The sequence below is a fragment of the Nymphalis io genome, chromosome 15 (genome assembly GCF_905147045.1).
Source record: "Nymphalis io chromosome 15, ilAglIoxx1.1, whole genome shotgun sequence".
Classification (NCBI taxonomy): domain Eukaryota; kingdom Metazoa; phylum Arthropoda; class Insecta; order Lepidoptera; family Nymphalidae; genus Nymphalis; species Nymphalis io.
The window spans coordinates 6,689,611-6,706,845 of NC_065902.1; the positions used below are offsets into that span (position 1 = coordinate 6,689,611).

Below are 17,235 nucleotides of genomic sequence, written 5' to 3' on the forward strand. Positions count from 1 at the left end.
AAGCTAATAAGCTTCAATCCTTTCTCTTAAACAGAAAACCTTAGTCCAGCTGTAGGACATTTAAGGCTAAGAATTCATTTCCCGTTTATCGCCAGGGATGGTTGGAAGATTTAACCGTGAAAAAAAATATGTATCAGTATTAGGTACATTGAACAAGTTATAATCAAAGTTATTTTTAATAAAATATACTTATTGATAGAAATTATAGGATTTTATCCGGTTTTTACATGGTCACCATACGTCTCTGATATTGATTTCTGTAGCCACAGGCGATCACTGGGGTTGAAGGCTGATGGTAACAATAAAGTACTTATTAATTAATGCACGATCGTCTTGCGTCAATACCGTACCCCGTTTACTAAATGAACGGACGTAATCGTACAGGTAGAGATAACATTCAGTTTCGTTTTAATATAGTCTGTAAAGTTATCTGATTTATATTTTAACGTTATGCTATTGAATAATGGGCGTGTAGTAAGTATATTGAACAATATTTAAAGTCCGGTATCTGAGAGAATGCGTTCCTGGCGTTCGTCAGTTGGTAATGAAATTATTCAATACAAATAAAAAAAAATTTCATATAAACTTGCTAAATGTATGGATTTGAAAAAAAAAACAATTTAGCGCAATATAGTTGATATAATTATATATGTTTTAAATTATATTCATTAGTACGGCAAATGAATGATAAGAATTTCTAAATCGTAAATTCTTCGGCAAATCTAACGTAAATCTTCTATTCGATCACGTGATTGATCACGTGATCACAAGATGTACGTTTGCCACTGGGTGGGTGGTTACGCCTGTTTCCACTGGGGTCACATTCTCTCAATAGCTGGACATTAGTTAAGAAATTTTATTGAATGACATTTCTGATATATATCTTCTCTTGTCGCGTTTCGCAACGTAACGTTTCTGTTCTTTCATTTCTGTCACGTATATTGAGTTGCACCCTCTTTTTTATTCGTAGCGCATTTTATAAACATTTGTATTGTAATCACTTCAAGGGTAATTTGATGCATAGAGTAACGATCTCGACGAATAGCATTTCTAGATTAACGAATCAAAGTTAGTTTGCCGTGTGCAAGGATAACAAAAAAATATGTATACACAAACGTTTCCTATATTGTTATAAGTTTATCTTTTAGACCGTGACCTAATTCAATGAACAATGCGTGCTGACTGCATCACAATGCATCGGCCTCGCGTTGCGCTGCGGTGATCATCACAAGGGCGCGGCCAGTGACACGTGTGTAATGTCAGATAGATCTCTCATCATCTCCGTGACATTCGAAATCTGTCAAATTATTTAGACTTCTGTTATTACGTTATTTTTTCTTTTTTTATAATAATAAAACCTGGTTAATATAATACGAGCAATTGTTCGACATGGTCATCGTCAAATTTCCACCATCACACCCTTAGCCGCTGGAGTAAATTTGATTTACACCACGTGGATGCTTGGCATCCCACTAATGAACGTGCCTCAAGATCATCCTGTCCACGCCCATGCAGGTTGTGGAATGATCTTCCTCCTGAGGTATTCCTGGAGCGCGGTATTCAGGGATATACAGGTTCCTTTAAGGCCGGGAACGTATCAGCCTGTATACTGCAGGTGTCAATGAGCGACGGTGACCACTTACCGTCTAGTAGACTATCTGCTCGTTTGTCCTTTAAGTATATACAAAAATATGCTGAAATGCCAATCGTACATTGCCCTTACACACAAAAATGATGTAACTTAATATACTCTATATTATTATTTTCACTGCTTCGTTGGTGGTGGTAGTAACGGCTAGCTAATAAGACCGCAATAGCTCTGACCTGAATTTGACGACGAATCCCATTTTTGCTATTTTTTTGTCGAGAAATTCTCACATATTCTTATCGACCTGGAAATTGTCAGTGTTAACACTCCAGTGCCTCAGAGAACACGTAAAGCCGTTGGTCTTGCGCTTGAACTTTTTCCGGTTCTGTCGAATTTACCGACAACAGTTTTACGAGAGAAAAGGAATAGAGAGTGCAGTTAATTTGTTCACATTTGGGTACTATAATACATATGTCCTGCGCAGATGATTAAACTATCTTGAGAATGGCGATCGTAGCCGAAAGCGGCCAGGAGGACATCATATTTTATTGTTATATATTAAATACATATTGCATACATTACATTACTATGATGCTCGAATGTTTTAATTTTATTTTTTATGTTTCATATGAGTAAGTGATGTAAAATAAAAAAAATACGAAGGCTTATTTTAGGTTTATTGTATCTACTTTCAAAATGAGCGCTCATAGTGTAGACTTCCATTGCCAATCAAAAGATTTCTCTACTTCCTATACTATGTTCCATAATTGGTGGGCCACGTTTCGAGTGTTATGTGAAGTCGTGAGACGTGTCATAATCGCGTCATAGATAGGATAACTTTCAGTATCGTTGGCGTTTATTCCCTCGCGGAGGGATTCGCTTAACAATTATTATTGTGTATCAATGGAACTACTAGTTCGTGTTATAGAGCTTAGTTGCTATGATAATATTATTTATTAATGTCACCAATATTTATACTGTACTTAATTAGCTAATTATTTGAAAATTTTAAAACAAAAGTTAGATATTACTTTCTAATAGTGTCTTGTTTTTTAAAATATTATTACAGTAAATTTGTTGTCGTCAAATGGGCTTATGATCGAAGGTGTTTAATATTAAGTGAAGTGCTCAATACAGTCGTGCGATCCCACCGGAAGCTTTGCGTTACTGTTGGAATACGTATTGCAATATGTTACTAGGGCTGGCATCATTTTATTTTTTTTAATTTAACTTTTTGTTAAATAAACCATAGACTACGGAATTACCACCGTTATTCTAATTTAATTTGTTGTGTTGATATAAAACATTGATTAGGAATACATATCGATGTGTGTTTTTTTATGTATACTGTGCCCCGCAACTACGTCCATGCCAAATTTTTTTACCGAAAATATCTTCATACTGTCTTTGTAAGTCCTCCGCCACCTTTATGTTAATTTTTTTTAGGATCGCTTCGGTGTTTACCCAAAGGTAGTATAGATTACAGAATAATATGCCAGCCAGAGTTAAATTTGAATTTATAACATTAGTATAGATAAATGTGTCCATCAGTGTAGTCACTGCCTATTCCCTCTAACGGTATTTTTATTTTGTGTTTATATATTTTGATATGCGACCATTTATAGATAGACATACGTTATGTATCTTATAAATGTCGCTTAAGTGAATTAATTAATTCTTGCTTATCATATATTATACATTAAAAAATTACATAAAATAATTAAAAAAAATGTTATATTTATATTGCCAAATATATGGTAGGTACTTGATAATTGTTTGATCGTGGTAGCCCTATTGACAATAGACTGCCAAAAGAAAATGTTAATCCGCTGGTTTGCTAATTGTATTGTAGCTTACCTTTAGTTCGCCGTCAGTTAAATATCGGTTAGGTGTTTGAACACGCGAATATTAATCACAGTGCTTATCTTATTTTAAAGAATCCCAACTGTTTTACTTTTAATATGTTAACGTATAATATATATTAGCTATTTACATTTACGTTTAGTAACTCTCATAAACATATTGTTTACTTTATATAATTCATAAGTAATGTGTGTGTTTTATAAGATCAATAAGCGATTTGTGAATATTTTCATAGTGAGTGCATATTAACAGTAAACTTGTTTTTCAATTTTATGTATTTTAATGGTGACAGTTTTTACGTTAAGTGAACATGGCGCCATCAAGCGGCGGCCGCAAGTACTTTTACATTACACTTCTTTTAAGCAACCAGACTATGAAGACTTCGATATAAATAGTTTTAACTACTCGGTAAGAGATGGCGCTACCTTCAAATATCAAATTTATGGAAAATATATAATTAATTTCCATAAATTTAACACTGTTTTTGCTTATTAGCAGAGATTTTAAAGGATTGTACTTACATAGATATTAATTCTTTGTTTTTTTCCTAGGCCGAGCCGGGAGAAACTATAGCCACAACCAAAGAAGGTAAGATGTTATTATAACATAATATAAATAATAATATTGAATGAATTGAAAAGTTACATACAGAAATGTTAAATAGCTATAATTTTGATAAATACTTACTTAGAACATACAAAACAACAATAACAAACGAATTATTATAATATCAAACGAATATGTATCATAATATATGGTTTTAAAAATAAAAAAGTTTATTAATATTAATATTTTACTTGTATTTTCAGAGGAATGGGTGACTCGTAAAACGAGCGAGGTGACGACCACGCGGCAAATAGCGACACGGGTGAAGCGTGAGTTGGTGCTAGAGGACGGACGCATTCTCATTGACTCCGGGCCAAAGATTTCTACCTCTGTCAACGAAGACACGCATACTACTAACTTTCAACAAACTGAGGTGCAAAGAGAATTCAGTTTCTCTGACGTTTAGGCTCGCGATAACTTGGTGGTAGTCGGTGGCTTTGTGCAACCCGTTTGGGTAGATACCATCAAATCAATACAAATTATACCGCCAAACAGCAATACTTAGTATTGTTGTGTTCCGGTTTGAAGTGTGAGTGAGCAAGTGTAACTACAAAGCACAAGAGACTTAACATCTTACTTCGCAAGGTTGGTTGCGCATTGAAGGTATAAGGAATGGTTAATGTTTCTTACAGCACTTATTTCTATGGGTGGTGGTAATTATCATCATATATCAGCCCATATGCACATTCGCCTACCGATTTTATAAAAAAAAAGGATTTTGATATATGGATTGAATGGGATTTGGAAGATGGGATGGGATTGAGGATGTGCATATAATTTGCTCATTTATTCTTAAAAATAACATACAAAACGATTTATCGGAGTTTCCCCGTTTCAGCATCGAGTACCAGAAGATCAGAAAGGGCAAGAAAATGAACTCACTGAAGGTGATGACGTTGTTAGACCTGTTAAAGGTAAGTTTAGAAGACATCATTCGTTTGCCCTTTTCCCATATACTTGTTGTTGTCGCAGTGTTTAAATTGCTTAAAAAGGGCTTGGCAAACTTCACATCAGGTTGCCGGACTGACGTTTTACGCATCGGGAATTATTTCGCTGCTGGGTTGCACCATTATATAGGTCTTAATCGCACTTACGTGTTCGACTGTTGTTTACGCAATAATATATAATATTATATTACGTAAAATAGCCATATTCATATTAATTATGACTTGATGATTATAAAAGTATTTTATGACGGTTCATTTAATTCTCTAAAATCAGCTTTCTTTTAATAGAAATTACTAACTCTAATTCCAAAGTTGCAACCGCAGTTAATTTAATTATATATATTTTTTATCATTTTGTTTGTGTAATGTAAGATTTCTTCTTTTGTTTTTTTAAGCATTAAAGCATCAACAAAACCTTGTACCTTATTACCGTGACTTATTTAAAAAAGTATTTAATATAAGCCGACACGACTTTTCTATTTCTAAGAAAAATAAATAACACCAGGATTTTATTCTGTGCGGTTACAATTTATTATCTTTTGTCGTTTGGTCTAGTGGCTAGCTTAGAACGCTGCGGATTCTATCAGGCGTAGGTCATGGGATTCCTGTGCCTCGGAAAGACACGCTTTGATTCTTTAATTGTCATCAAATTCGGCTCAGTGGCTTAGTCGTGAAAGCATAACAGACAGACAAACAGAGTTACTTTCGAATTTAAAATATTAGTATTGCGATATTTATATAATATTAGATGTTTATGAATAATATTAGATAATATTGATTATTATCTTTTGCAAATTCATAAAATCAAGGAAGCATAACTTTCTTCATTATAATATGACTATGTGATTTATTAATACATAATATAACAGTATATTTTGAAGGCTATGTACCGGAAATGGTTACACATAATTCCAATCATTATGCAATATGGAAGAGTTACACTTGCTTATATTAATAATCAATTTACCAGCGCTTCGGAAATAAATACTTTAGCTCTGAACAGAACCTCAACGGTATTATGTTTAAGCTCAAGGATTTAATTAATATTATTCATTTATTAGCGCCGGAGGATGCACCTGAGGGTACAATTGCTCCAGCCGGTGCAAAAGTTCTTGTGACATCTTGTGTCGTCGCAAATCCCGATGGCAAGGTGCGCGAGAGCAAGGATCGGCGCGTGCTCACCAGGAATGTCACAGAGCGCGTGCGTGAAACCGAAGAAAGAATACATCGAGGGGATACTACGCATGATGTAAGTGCTTTAAATATTTTCCCTAATGTAACCAGCAATAGAAAACAAATGTAAATTTGGTTTAGTTTATGATTGCGTTATAGAGATAAAATAATAAAGTGTTTTGCAATTCACTTTTGATCTAAAAACGTTTTGTTATATCGTGTCGGAATGCGTCAGAAGGCTGAAGTCAAGAGGAAAAATGCCCTTTTAGGGGTCGATGGCAATAATATTTAATAGATATCACATTAGAATAATACATTGAACATACAAATGTTTTTAAAGTTATAAGTACTATGTACTTAGTACTAGATGCTTCGTTGGTATATATTAATACAATAATATGAAAATATATTTATTTTATTAACAAATCTCTGTTTTTATTTATTTATTGGTTTCTTAAATTATATATATTTTTAGTATACACCACATTTCGTTTCTTTATTACTCGAAAACTTACTCTATAACTCGATTTTGTCGATTACAAATTTCACCACGATATTTAGGTTATTTTCAAACACTATACTCTTCGTCGGCTTTGCCAATTCAACCACTTGTTACGCTAACCAAAGAAAGCAACAAACGCTCATACTCGTAGTTTTATCTAAGAGACATGTTGATAGGGTGTCAAGGATCGATTCTATTCAGAGAACGATATCTTGTAACCGCTAATGGAGGTCTGGGAACTGCATTGTGGATCTGACGTCACCCGCCCTGGATTCCAGCTCTTAAAGTGATAAAACGCTTTGCATATTAATATGCACTTGATAGTTATACATATTATTTAGGCTTAAATTGATACGTTCGTTTTCTATGAAAATAAATATATCAATTGTATTTTTTTTAATCACTTACCGGCATTTGATTTGAGTTGTTTTCCTCTCCTATCGTTATCCAGTTCTAGGAACTAGCTAGCGTTTTATCAAATTTCATGTCGATCAGTTGAAGTCGTAATGAGGAAATAAACATACACAGAGCTACTTTTGCATTGATAATATTAGTCCGATTTCATGGACGGATGTGTATAATAATCATAAAATGTAAATACTAAAGTTGTTTAACCTGTCCAAAATTGCTAACTTCTAATGAGGTTACTAGTTTTTATGAAAGTTGAATGAGTATCGTTTATATATATTTTTTATTTGTATTATGTAAATAACAATCTGGAAATATCCGACTTCTTAACAAAAGCTCCTCTAGTCTTTAAGAGAAAGTGTGATTCTTATTCCGTCACGTTGCTCCAATAATACAAATGAGAATTTATCTCGACACACAAATAAAAAAAAATATATATACTTGATATTTATATTTACCGCCTCAATCGCCATCAAATGTTATAAATACCTTAACATGGAAATGTCATGGAAATAAATCGATTAGCTTCACAACTGTCTATAGTTAGTTTGATTTGTTGTTTTAATCGTGATATATGTGCATTTCTGTACGCATATAGTACATATAAACCATTTAAAATACCGACAAGGAAAGTGACACACACGCTTTTATAAATCTAATAAAAAAAGTTCTTTCAAGCAACTTGATATACTTTTCAAGTGTTAAAATATCGTCAGTTAGAATTCACACATCTAGTATAGGAAATAAATCTACTTACACTGTGTTTTAAAAGAAATACTTCCCCTGTATGAAAATAATCAATATTTGTACACATCCTTGGAAGCGCAAAAGATAGAAAAGTGAATATATTTTTTCCGAGCGTTGAATCTTCTCGCTGCGAGCTGTTTCGTGAGTTCCTTGCTCTTATCGGAGGTCATCTGAAGCATTTTGAAGGCAAACTTGTTGCTCTGATAAGGGCGACCGCATACCAACCCGTACCTGTTATTACTGATATAATCTCGCAACATGCCACGAATTTGGTAACTTACAATATAAATACAGTTAGTAATAGTGATTGATAAACTTAATTAAGGATAGTATTTGATAAAGATATCCTCACATCTCTGACTAAAAAAAAATGAAGTTTTATTTTAATAATTGCAATATGAAAAATAAGTATAACCAATATACAATCTAAATGGCATTTAAAATTAAAGGTAACTGGCGCCGCTCGGTCCAATTTTTTTTTAATAAAAAACCTTTAAGATTGAATACCACTGTTTTGCGTTGCAATTATTCTCAATGAAAACGGACATTAATTTTGAAATTTAACGTATTACAAATAACGGAATCGAAACAATATTAAACGAATATTTCATTTTTAAATTTAGAACATTTGACTTGATAAAAATATATTTCAGGTTGCGAATTGTTCTGTACAGATAAGCTTCCCAATTGACTTTTCTAGACTGCATAATATGCAATCCTGTTGTCAAATGAAAGAGAAAAAAGTCAATCCAAGACATGGCACACATCAGTAACAGTTATTTTGTAATTGTGTCTATAAATTCTTTGAGATGCCTCGGAATGCACATAAGGGTGACGTACCGAATTTCAAATATAGGACCATAATGACGCCTAAATGGGAAATAAAAAACTCGAAAAAAATATGTTAAAAACTAGAACTGAATTAATGCTACAAACATTTATTCCTTTTATATTGTTATGTTGCTATTAAATTTAATCGGACAATATTTGAATTAACTTATCTCTATAGAGTTATTCGAAATGATTATTCGATCGACTTTCAAAGGTAGGATGCACACGTATCGTAAAATGGAGCAGCGTTTATTCAGATGAGAGTTCGCATAAATCGATGGGATATTTTGAAATTATAATTTGCTCGGAGATAGACCGCCGCGGGCGCCGCGCCCACGAGTTGCAACTGTTGCAATGTTGAACTTTAAATATATGTTTTAAAATTACTCTACTTTTAGATATTCTGTGGATAAATTTTAAAATGTAAGTAATAAAATAAAGCCTTTTTATAAATTCAGTTTAATATCTTTAGCCTAAGACATTCCGTGTACAGCTAATTACATTTCTTGTATTATAAAAATTGATATAGGTTATTCATTATTATGTTTTAAATTAGGCAAAATCAAATATCAAAATAATTGCCATTCACCCATAACTCAAAAAATTAAATTTGTGTGCTTAAGACTTGTAATACATATATGGTGCTAAAAGCAATTCTATTTGCTGAGATCTGTTACTTATTCACAAATACTTACTTACTTCGGAGATACAATTCCTTGCGCAAGCGCATCTCTGCTTATAAATATATATATATATATATATATATATATATATATTATTATTATTAAAGTATTTGTGAATAAGTAAAGTCTCAAACACACTTGAAGATAATATTTTTATTATCTTCAAATAATTTTATAAAAAATATTTCTAACTGCGGTTTCGACGATTTAGCCTTAAATTCAATTTTAAGGGAATATTTAAAAAAGCAAATTAATATTCGGTTGTTATTTTTTTTTAATTGCAACTCGCGATTAATATTGCTAAATGTAGTATTTATAAGTGAATTGTATTTTCATGGCCTTATTATTGGATTTATTAGTGTGGTTTTAAGTAAAATCTCTAATAATTCAAAATACAAACGCATTTAGTGCACTTATTCTCGGATATTTCATTAATTTTAACTCTTTAAATGTTCTATAGTACTTCCTAAATACGTTAAAAATGTGTAATTGTCATTTTTTCGAAGTAATATTGAGTTGAGTAATTTGTTTATTTATTAAAAAAAAAACTAAAATAAACTGATTGACTTTATTTTCTTAAGACCACAATTCTTTGATAAAAAACACATTTATTAAATCACTGTCTAAATTAATTTATTTTAATTATAATCGAATAAAAGTTTCAAAACGAACGAAGAGTGTACTTATGTAATGCTTTATTGTCTCTTCCCTTTCTGACAGCTCACTTTTTTATATATCCTTCTCATGTTTTTGCATTAACATTAGCTATTGTTGGTGTTATTTCTCGTATTTTTTTATCATTTCATAAGAAATCATCTTAACTATACACAAACAACTTCAAAATCCTATAAAGTTGTATATTTTACTTTTTACTTTAACAAGTGATCTAATATGACATAATGTTATTTATGGGTTGCTTATTTAAAAGATGATGTGACATCTTCTTTTTCGTGTCAAATTAATGGTAACAGAAAGTGAGTAATCATTATCTAAACAACTGCTACACACACCGTTGATAATGAAGATGGATAATGTTTGTAGCTTTATATTAATCGATTAGATATACATATGTTAATCTAAGTATTTCAGAAGTTAATGATTTCTTCGATGACCGCTATTGAATACAATGTTTTTAAATGATCTTGCAATTGAGTTAGCAATATTGCGCTTATAAGCGGCGTCAACTTATAAACATTTTTTTTTTATTTTTAAACAAGTAAAAAATACAAAAATACCCATTGAAAGGTAATAAGCAACAATTTGCTTCGGTGTTAAACTCGATTGGAAACAGAAATCGGTTTCAATCGATTTTTTTATTCGAGTCAATTTGAACACCCGATCTAAATTCTCGGATTGGTAACATTAGCTAGTAATTTGGCCTTAAACATTAGTAGTTCGCTTTTCAATACAACTTGTAACTACGAAATGTGAAACGTTTACTGAGTGTATTTTTCCCTTTTAAAGTGCTTATCGAATCGATTGCGTCTAGTATTAGGTCGTTCATCCACTATCATTTACTAAGAGTAAGCGTTTATCACTACCGCATTCATCCAGCAAGAATGAAAAAAGTCAAAATTACTAGTTGTTTAAGAAAGGCATTATTCTTAGTATCGCTTAAATTTGAATCAAAATCAAATTATTACTTAATTACCTAATAATAATAATTACATAATATAGTATATGAATAAAAAAAAAACAATTGAATAAATAAATTCTGCATGAAAATGAATGAATATTAAAACACACTTTTTCGTCTTATTTATAATTTTATTTCATTGTTATTTGGAAAATTTATGTGCGGATTTTTATTATAGAAACGAATATTTATGCCCAAAACCGATTTACTGACTTTACGGACGAAATCTATATTTATGAGTGCAGTGTTTTATATATTTTTGCATAATAATGCTTAATTAATGCATATAAACTTTGCTTTTTTAGTAATTTCCTTAAGTAGTCGTTAAATGTCTCCGAGTTTAAAAATAACTGTTACAGCAATGAAGTTAAATTTTAAGGAAACGAAAATCTAAATACGTAATCTTTTCGATCTCTATACTAAATACATTTGTGCGATATATACGACTGATAAATTACAAAAGAAAAATAAATCAAATACGAATATATTGGTGAACATGAAGCCGTAAATAATAATCTGCATTTAACTATTAAAAATTGTCACTCGCTCCAACTAGATGTTAATTTATTATTACGTATGGAGACGGTTTCAAATCAACTAATCGAGATTGTTATTGTTCTGTACCGTCCATTCTGAATGCTGGAATTAAAGTCGACGTATCCTGTAGACTGTGACTAACATAGTAATGTAATGTTGTAGTAAGATTATGTGCAGACGGAAGTCATTGACGATTGTCGTAGGCAGAATGTATGTATACAATTTTATTATCATTTTACAATCTTCGTTTATATTAGCTTATCGTAGTTCGAAAATTGTTGATTTTGCTCTCTAAACTATGCTTCTTGATCTGGTCCAGGTTATATGAAATTTTACTATTATTTCTCTTTGCTTACGTAAAAAAAATATATCGGATATCTCTGAAGGCTTAGACTAGCAGAACACTATGCAGGTGTATTTTCTAAAGCAAGTTCATTTTTGTGTTAATTACTACAGTACAGATTATAAATCTACGCTAGGTAAGTATATCTTGTCCCGTTGAAAAGGGCCGGGAGGTGATTGATCGTACTCCTCAATTCTGGTTTAGCGTACTATCATTTCTCAGGACCACTACACATACATGCTTTGAACGGTGGGCTCCTTTTATGCAGGCTCGGCTAATTAAGCCACCACTACTAATAAGGTTTTTTCACCAACAATACAAGGCTACATGCTGTGTTCGGTTTGAATGGGTAATTAGCTTGTGTAAAGGCATAAGGTTGATGGCTTCATATTTTGTGGTTTGCGGCGCCTTGACTGTGCAAACAATGCTTTCGTCTTGACACTAGTGATGCACTTTCAAGACAAATTAAGGATTTGAATATATATGTTTTTAAATAAGGATTTTAAATTGCACTATAAGATAAGATACAGTAAAATTTTATAAATTAGGTAAGACTTTATCGTTTTGAAATTTCTCACTTTGACGCTAATATAATAACCCTGACATATAAAGAAATTCGTGTTTATATTATTGCAAATACAATATTTACCAACGAGTTATCTATTATATATCGGTTAGCTAAATAAATATGGTCGCCTCCTGACCGATTTCAAGATATTGCATTGAGCAAGTGTGTGCAAACACAGGTGTACTCTCTATTCCTCGACTGCCTCGTTAGTATAGTGGCTTGATATAAGGCCGCAGACTTTGAGGTCCTGGGTTCAATTCTCAGGTTGGGCTAGTAAACAGTTATTGAGCTTTTCTATCAGAAAATTCAAATTTCACATATCAGTAGCAGCCCGGAGTCTGGAAGTTGGAAGTGTGTACACTCCCGTGCCTCGGAAAGCACGTAAAGCCGTTGGTCCTGCGCTTTTCGGTCGTGACGGATTGCCGTCCCATCGGATTATGAGAGTTAGGGAATATGCACCTGTGTTTGAGCACATACTTGTGCACTATAATATCTCCTGCGTATTTGGCTGGCTAATCTCTCTTGAGATTGGCCGCCGTGGCCGAAATCGGTCTGTAGGACATTATTATTATTATTACTCTCTATTCCCTATCCGCATAGTCTATTTGCACCAAATTCTAATAACTGTTTATTAATCCGATTTGGTGATAGAACCCAGGACTCGGGATCCGCGGTTTTATGGTACCGTAAGTGCTCCATTTGTTAGTAATATATTACGCAAGTAACACATTATATATTTTTATTGAATACTAAATTATCTCATAAAGTTGTATTGAAATACAGTGTATACCTCCTGGAAACCATTGCAGGAGGACATCAGAATATACACAAGATAAGTAAGAATTAAAAGCTTTGAAAAATATTTTTATGATATTTTATATGTTCAGGATAATGTATGTTAATTGTATTTTGTCAAAAAAAAAAAACGTAAGGCGATATTTAGATTAGCTCTTTTATTGAAATGTTTTAAAATCGAAAGTTAAACACATTTTAAAAATTGTTATTTGCGAGTTTTTTCATAAAAGCCCCCAAAAAAATTCTGCAATGGCAGCTATGAGTATAAGGACTTACTCGTAGTTAGGTTACTTTTAATAGGTTCACATTATACTATATTTCATTTAAACACAGTCCAATTACATACCTTTTGTATTACGGACACTCCTCTTTCTTACCGAAAACTCAAGCCAACTGCGAGGAAATATTATAGACAACAAATGTTTGCGCAAATAAATAAAAGCACCTGGCTTTCTCTATCCCTTCTTATTATCACATTTGTCCGTCAAAATTATTTTGGTTGATAAATCTCTAATTTCAAGTTCCAAAAATTGTTAGTTGTCGAAATACAGACTTACATAGATTTTATAAAAATTGTGTACGCTAGTTAATCGATATTAAGATAAGCTAATATTTATTAATTTTATTATTTAAAAGTATACTAATTATTTACTTAAAAGACAATAGAGAAAAATAAAAATATATTCAACTAATGAGTTGAGACATGGTTTACTAGGCGCGTCTGTCATTCCTAGCCCTCGATTATAACGCTAGATGAAGGGCGCGGTGGATAAATTAAGAACTGCAGATAAAATCTACAAGCCCCGGCCGCTACAAGAATTCATGTGATCACAACGAGATCCAATCTCAGATAGCAGTAACAAGGTGAGGTTAGGAAAAATTACACCCTCGTCTGTGTTCATTGTCAACGACTTAAACATAACGATGTAACGATTTGTATATTAATATTCATAACTTAAAAATAAATGTTAAATGTTCAAGATGATATAGTTTTATGGGAATCCGAATGGATTTTGCTATCACACATTTGCATAAATGCGACTTCGCTGACAGTTTAAGTGATTTGTTCATATAATAAAATTGTTGTTGGTTTATTTATTTGATATCTCGATTATCATCTCGTTCAATCTGCGCAAGCGCTTTATCGATATTATTTGTCAAGGTAACGAGTATTTTGAAAATCATATTCAATGATTGCGTACACTAAGATTTGAACTTGCTTGCCTTGAGTGGCGATCAAGATATTCTCTCTATTGAAAAATTGTAAAGGCTTATTGTGATTTGATATGATTCATATGTTCTATACACAATTGGTAATAGACTATTTATATAAAATATATATATATATATATTTACAAGTGTTTGCACAGCGGTCAATTAGTCATTATTGAAAAATTGAGGAAAACATATATTCATTTGCACATTTAGGAAATATATGCATACACTTTTTTTTTTTATAGAATAGGAAGATGGACGAGCATATGGGCCACCTGATGGTAAGTGGTCACCAAACGCCCTTAGACATTGGCATTGTAAGAAATGTTAACCATCGCTTACATATCCAATGCGCCACCAACCTTGGGAACTAAGATTTTATGTCTGTTCTTGTGCCTGTAATTACACTGGCTCACTCACCCTTCAAACCGGAACACAACAATATCAAGTATTGCTGTTTTGCGGTAGAATATCTGATGAGTGGGTGGTACCTACCCAGACGAGCTTGTACAAAGCCCTACCACCAGTACTTACTTACAATGTACTTAATTACAATGTTTTTTATTAATAGCACTAAAGCCCGTCTATAGCTACGAAACCAAAAAAAAACTGTTGACAAATAGAGGAGATAAAGGTACGGAACTGTTTTGTCTTTGCTTATTTATATATAGACACTGTAATAGACTAATTGTGCGCGTGCGCGAGATTAATCATAAACACAAATTAAACATGTCCACTGCTTGCTTTTAACCCGTACTTTCACGTATTCTAGCCACGGGGACATCGCAGTCTATACTTATGTGTATTAAATATAGTTTCCAACCGCGGATTCACCCGCATATGGAGGGGGAGGATTGGTTTTAGGTAAAAGTAGCCTACATCCGTCCTTGGGGTTCAAGCTTGCTGATTACCAAATTTCATCAAAATCAATTTAGTGGTTCGGCAGCCAAAGCGCTACAGACAGACAGAGTTGCTTTCGCATTAATAATATCAGTAAAGATAGACTTTAAATATATTGTCTCATACATAACGTCTATCTTATTGGAATTGTTTCTGCAAGAAGTATCACTTTTAATATGTTTTATTTATTGTTGGTAAAGTGATTGTGATTATAATTCCACTAAATTTAAAATTGGAACACAATATATAAAATGTTGATGTTTGGCAAATATACTTATTCCGTGTGGTATCTTCATATATAGACTTGCTCTAAGCCCTATTACCTAGTCTCTATTGCCATTAACCGAATTTAACCAACTAATGTTCAGTTGCCCAAGTTCAGTCATATAGTATTATCCCTAATACGCGCATGATACTGCAACATATATTTTTAAATGATTATTAACGAATATATATATTATTATTATTATGTGTTAATTTTATCTCCAAAAATTTTAATTTTTCTTGTTCTCTTTTACTCCGTTCCTTGAAAATTTTAATTCCGATGAGTATACATATACATGTCTGCATTATACACTTCTGGTATAAATATGTATATGTTAAAGGTGCATATTTATTACTATTATTATTATTTATAGATCGAAATGTTAAGGTCAGTTTCACGTTTTCCTAAACTTAAATGTCAAAAAACTTTGAAACAATGATTACTAAGCGGATCTACTTTAACACAATCGAAAGAATTGAGATAAAGATTAGAGATACGATACTTGAAACGAAACGCGAATTAATATTGTTCGAGATAAATGATATCATTGTTTATGTTTTTATTTTTAATAAATTAAGGTCACGAAGATAGTGTTATTTTGATATTATATGACTTTGGTGTGCATATAATTGTTTATTTTTAAATGTGTCTAGTCAATATAGACTTTTCCTTACTGATATACTAGATTTGACTACAATTATACTATCTTTTAAAAAATATTTTTATTATAATTTGTAATGAATCTCTACCTTACTGAAATCGTTGATTTCGATTCAGAACGCGTTGATAATTGCAACGACTCAAATCGGTTCATTAAAATTGGCCGATCGGTCGGTTCCCGCAACCCTCGCTTCCCTCTACTCCTATTGACCGTAGTTTCCGTAACATATTTAAAGTAAATACTGAAAGTTTGTACATATTATGATTTAATCGTCAAAACCTGTTAGTTTTGAAGATTTTAGTGTAAATTACTAAATTAATTAAGTCGCAAAAGCAGAGTAACTAATACATAAACCAAAATACCTTTATATAAAATATTTATATATCATTCAATAAAACAGTGTAATAGTATTATTGACAATACGCAAAGGTTGAAATAGGTCTATGTCCTTAGAGAGACCACTATATGTTAATAGGATATTCAATATCGTGACCCTTAACCTCTGGATACGTTGATTGTATCATCCTCATTATATACGACCGGGTATCTTGAATGAGTCAGCTAATGCAATAAAATATTCTAATGCGAGATATGGTCTTAATATATTTAAATAATTTCTGTATTCATAATATATACTTCGAAATTACCAGCGACAGTAAATAATATTAATGTTAACAATCATTTATTTAACATGACTTGTTAACTAGATAAATAAAAAAAAATTGAATAAAGAAAATGGATTGGTAGAAAGTGTGATACATATTAATATAATTAATTTGAAGCAATTAAAAGTATAGAATGTGACTTTATAAGTTTATTATGTCAAATAAAAAAATATACGGAATTATATTTTACTGAGAAAAGGGTAAATAATTGGTACTTATATTAAAATACAGTTAATATTTCATTGTTTAATTTAGCTATTTAATGTTAAAACGTTAGAGAAATACGACATTCAGATTTAACA

At 31.9% G+C, this 17,235-nt stretch overlaps 1 protein-coding gene across 2 annotated transcripts in view; it reads left to right on the forward strand.

The window, feature by feature from the left end:
* The window catches only part of LOC126773733 (serine/arginine repetitive matrix protein 2), a 119,219-nt gene that overhangs the window by 38,994 nt on the left and 62,990 nt on the right, over nt 1-17,235 (forward strand). The window contains exons 1-5 of one of the 2 annotated variants that reach the window (XM_050494841.1): nt 3,693-3,859; nt 4,003-4,039; nt 4,261-4,430; nt 4,896-4,971; nt 6,066-6,253. In XM_050494841.1, coding sequence (XP_050350798.1) covers nt 3,734-3,859; nt 4,003-4,039; nt 4,261-4,430; nt 4,896-4,971; nt 6,066-6,253 — 597 coding nt within the window. In that variant the 5' untranslated portion in view covers nt 3,693-3,733. Of the gene's footprint in view, nt 1-3,692; nt 3,860-4,002; nt 4,040-4,260; nt 4,431-4,895; nt 4,972-6,065; nt 6,254-17,235 lie in introns of those variants that run through there. The other variant, XM_050494842.1, reaches the window with a different exon arrangement.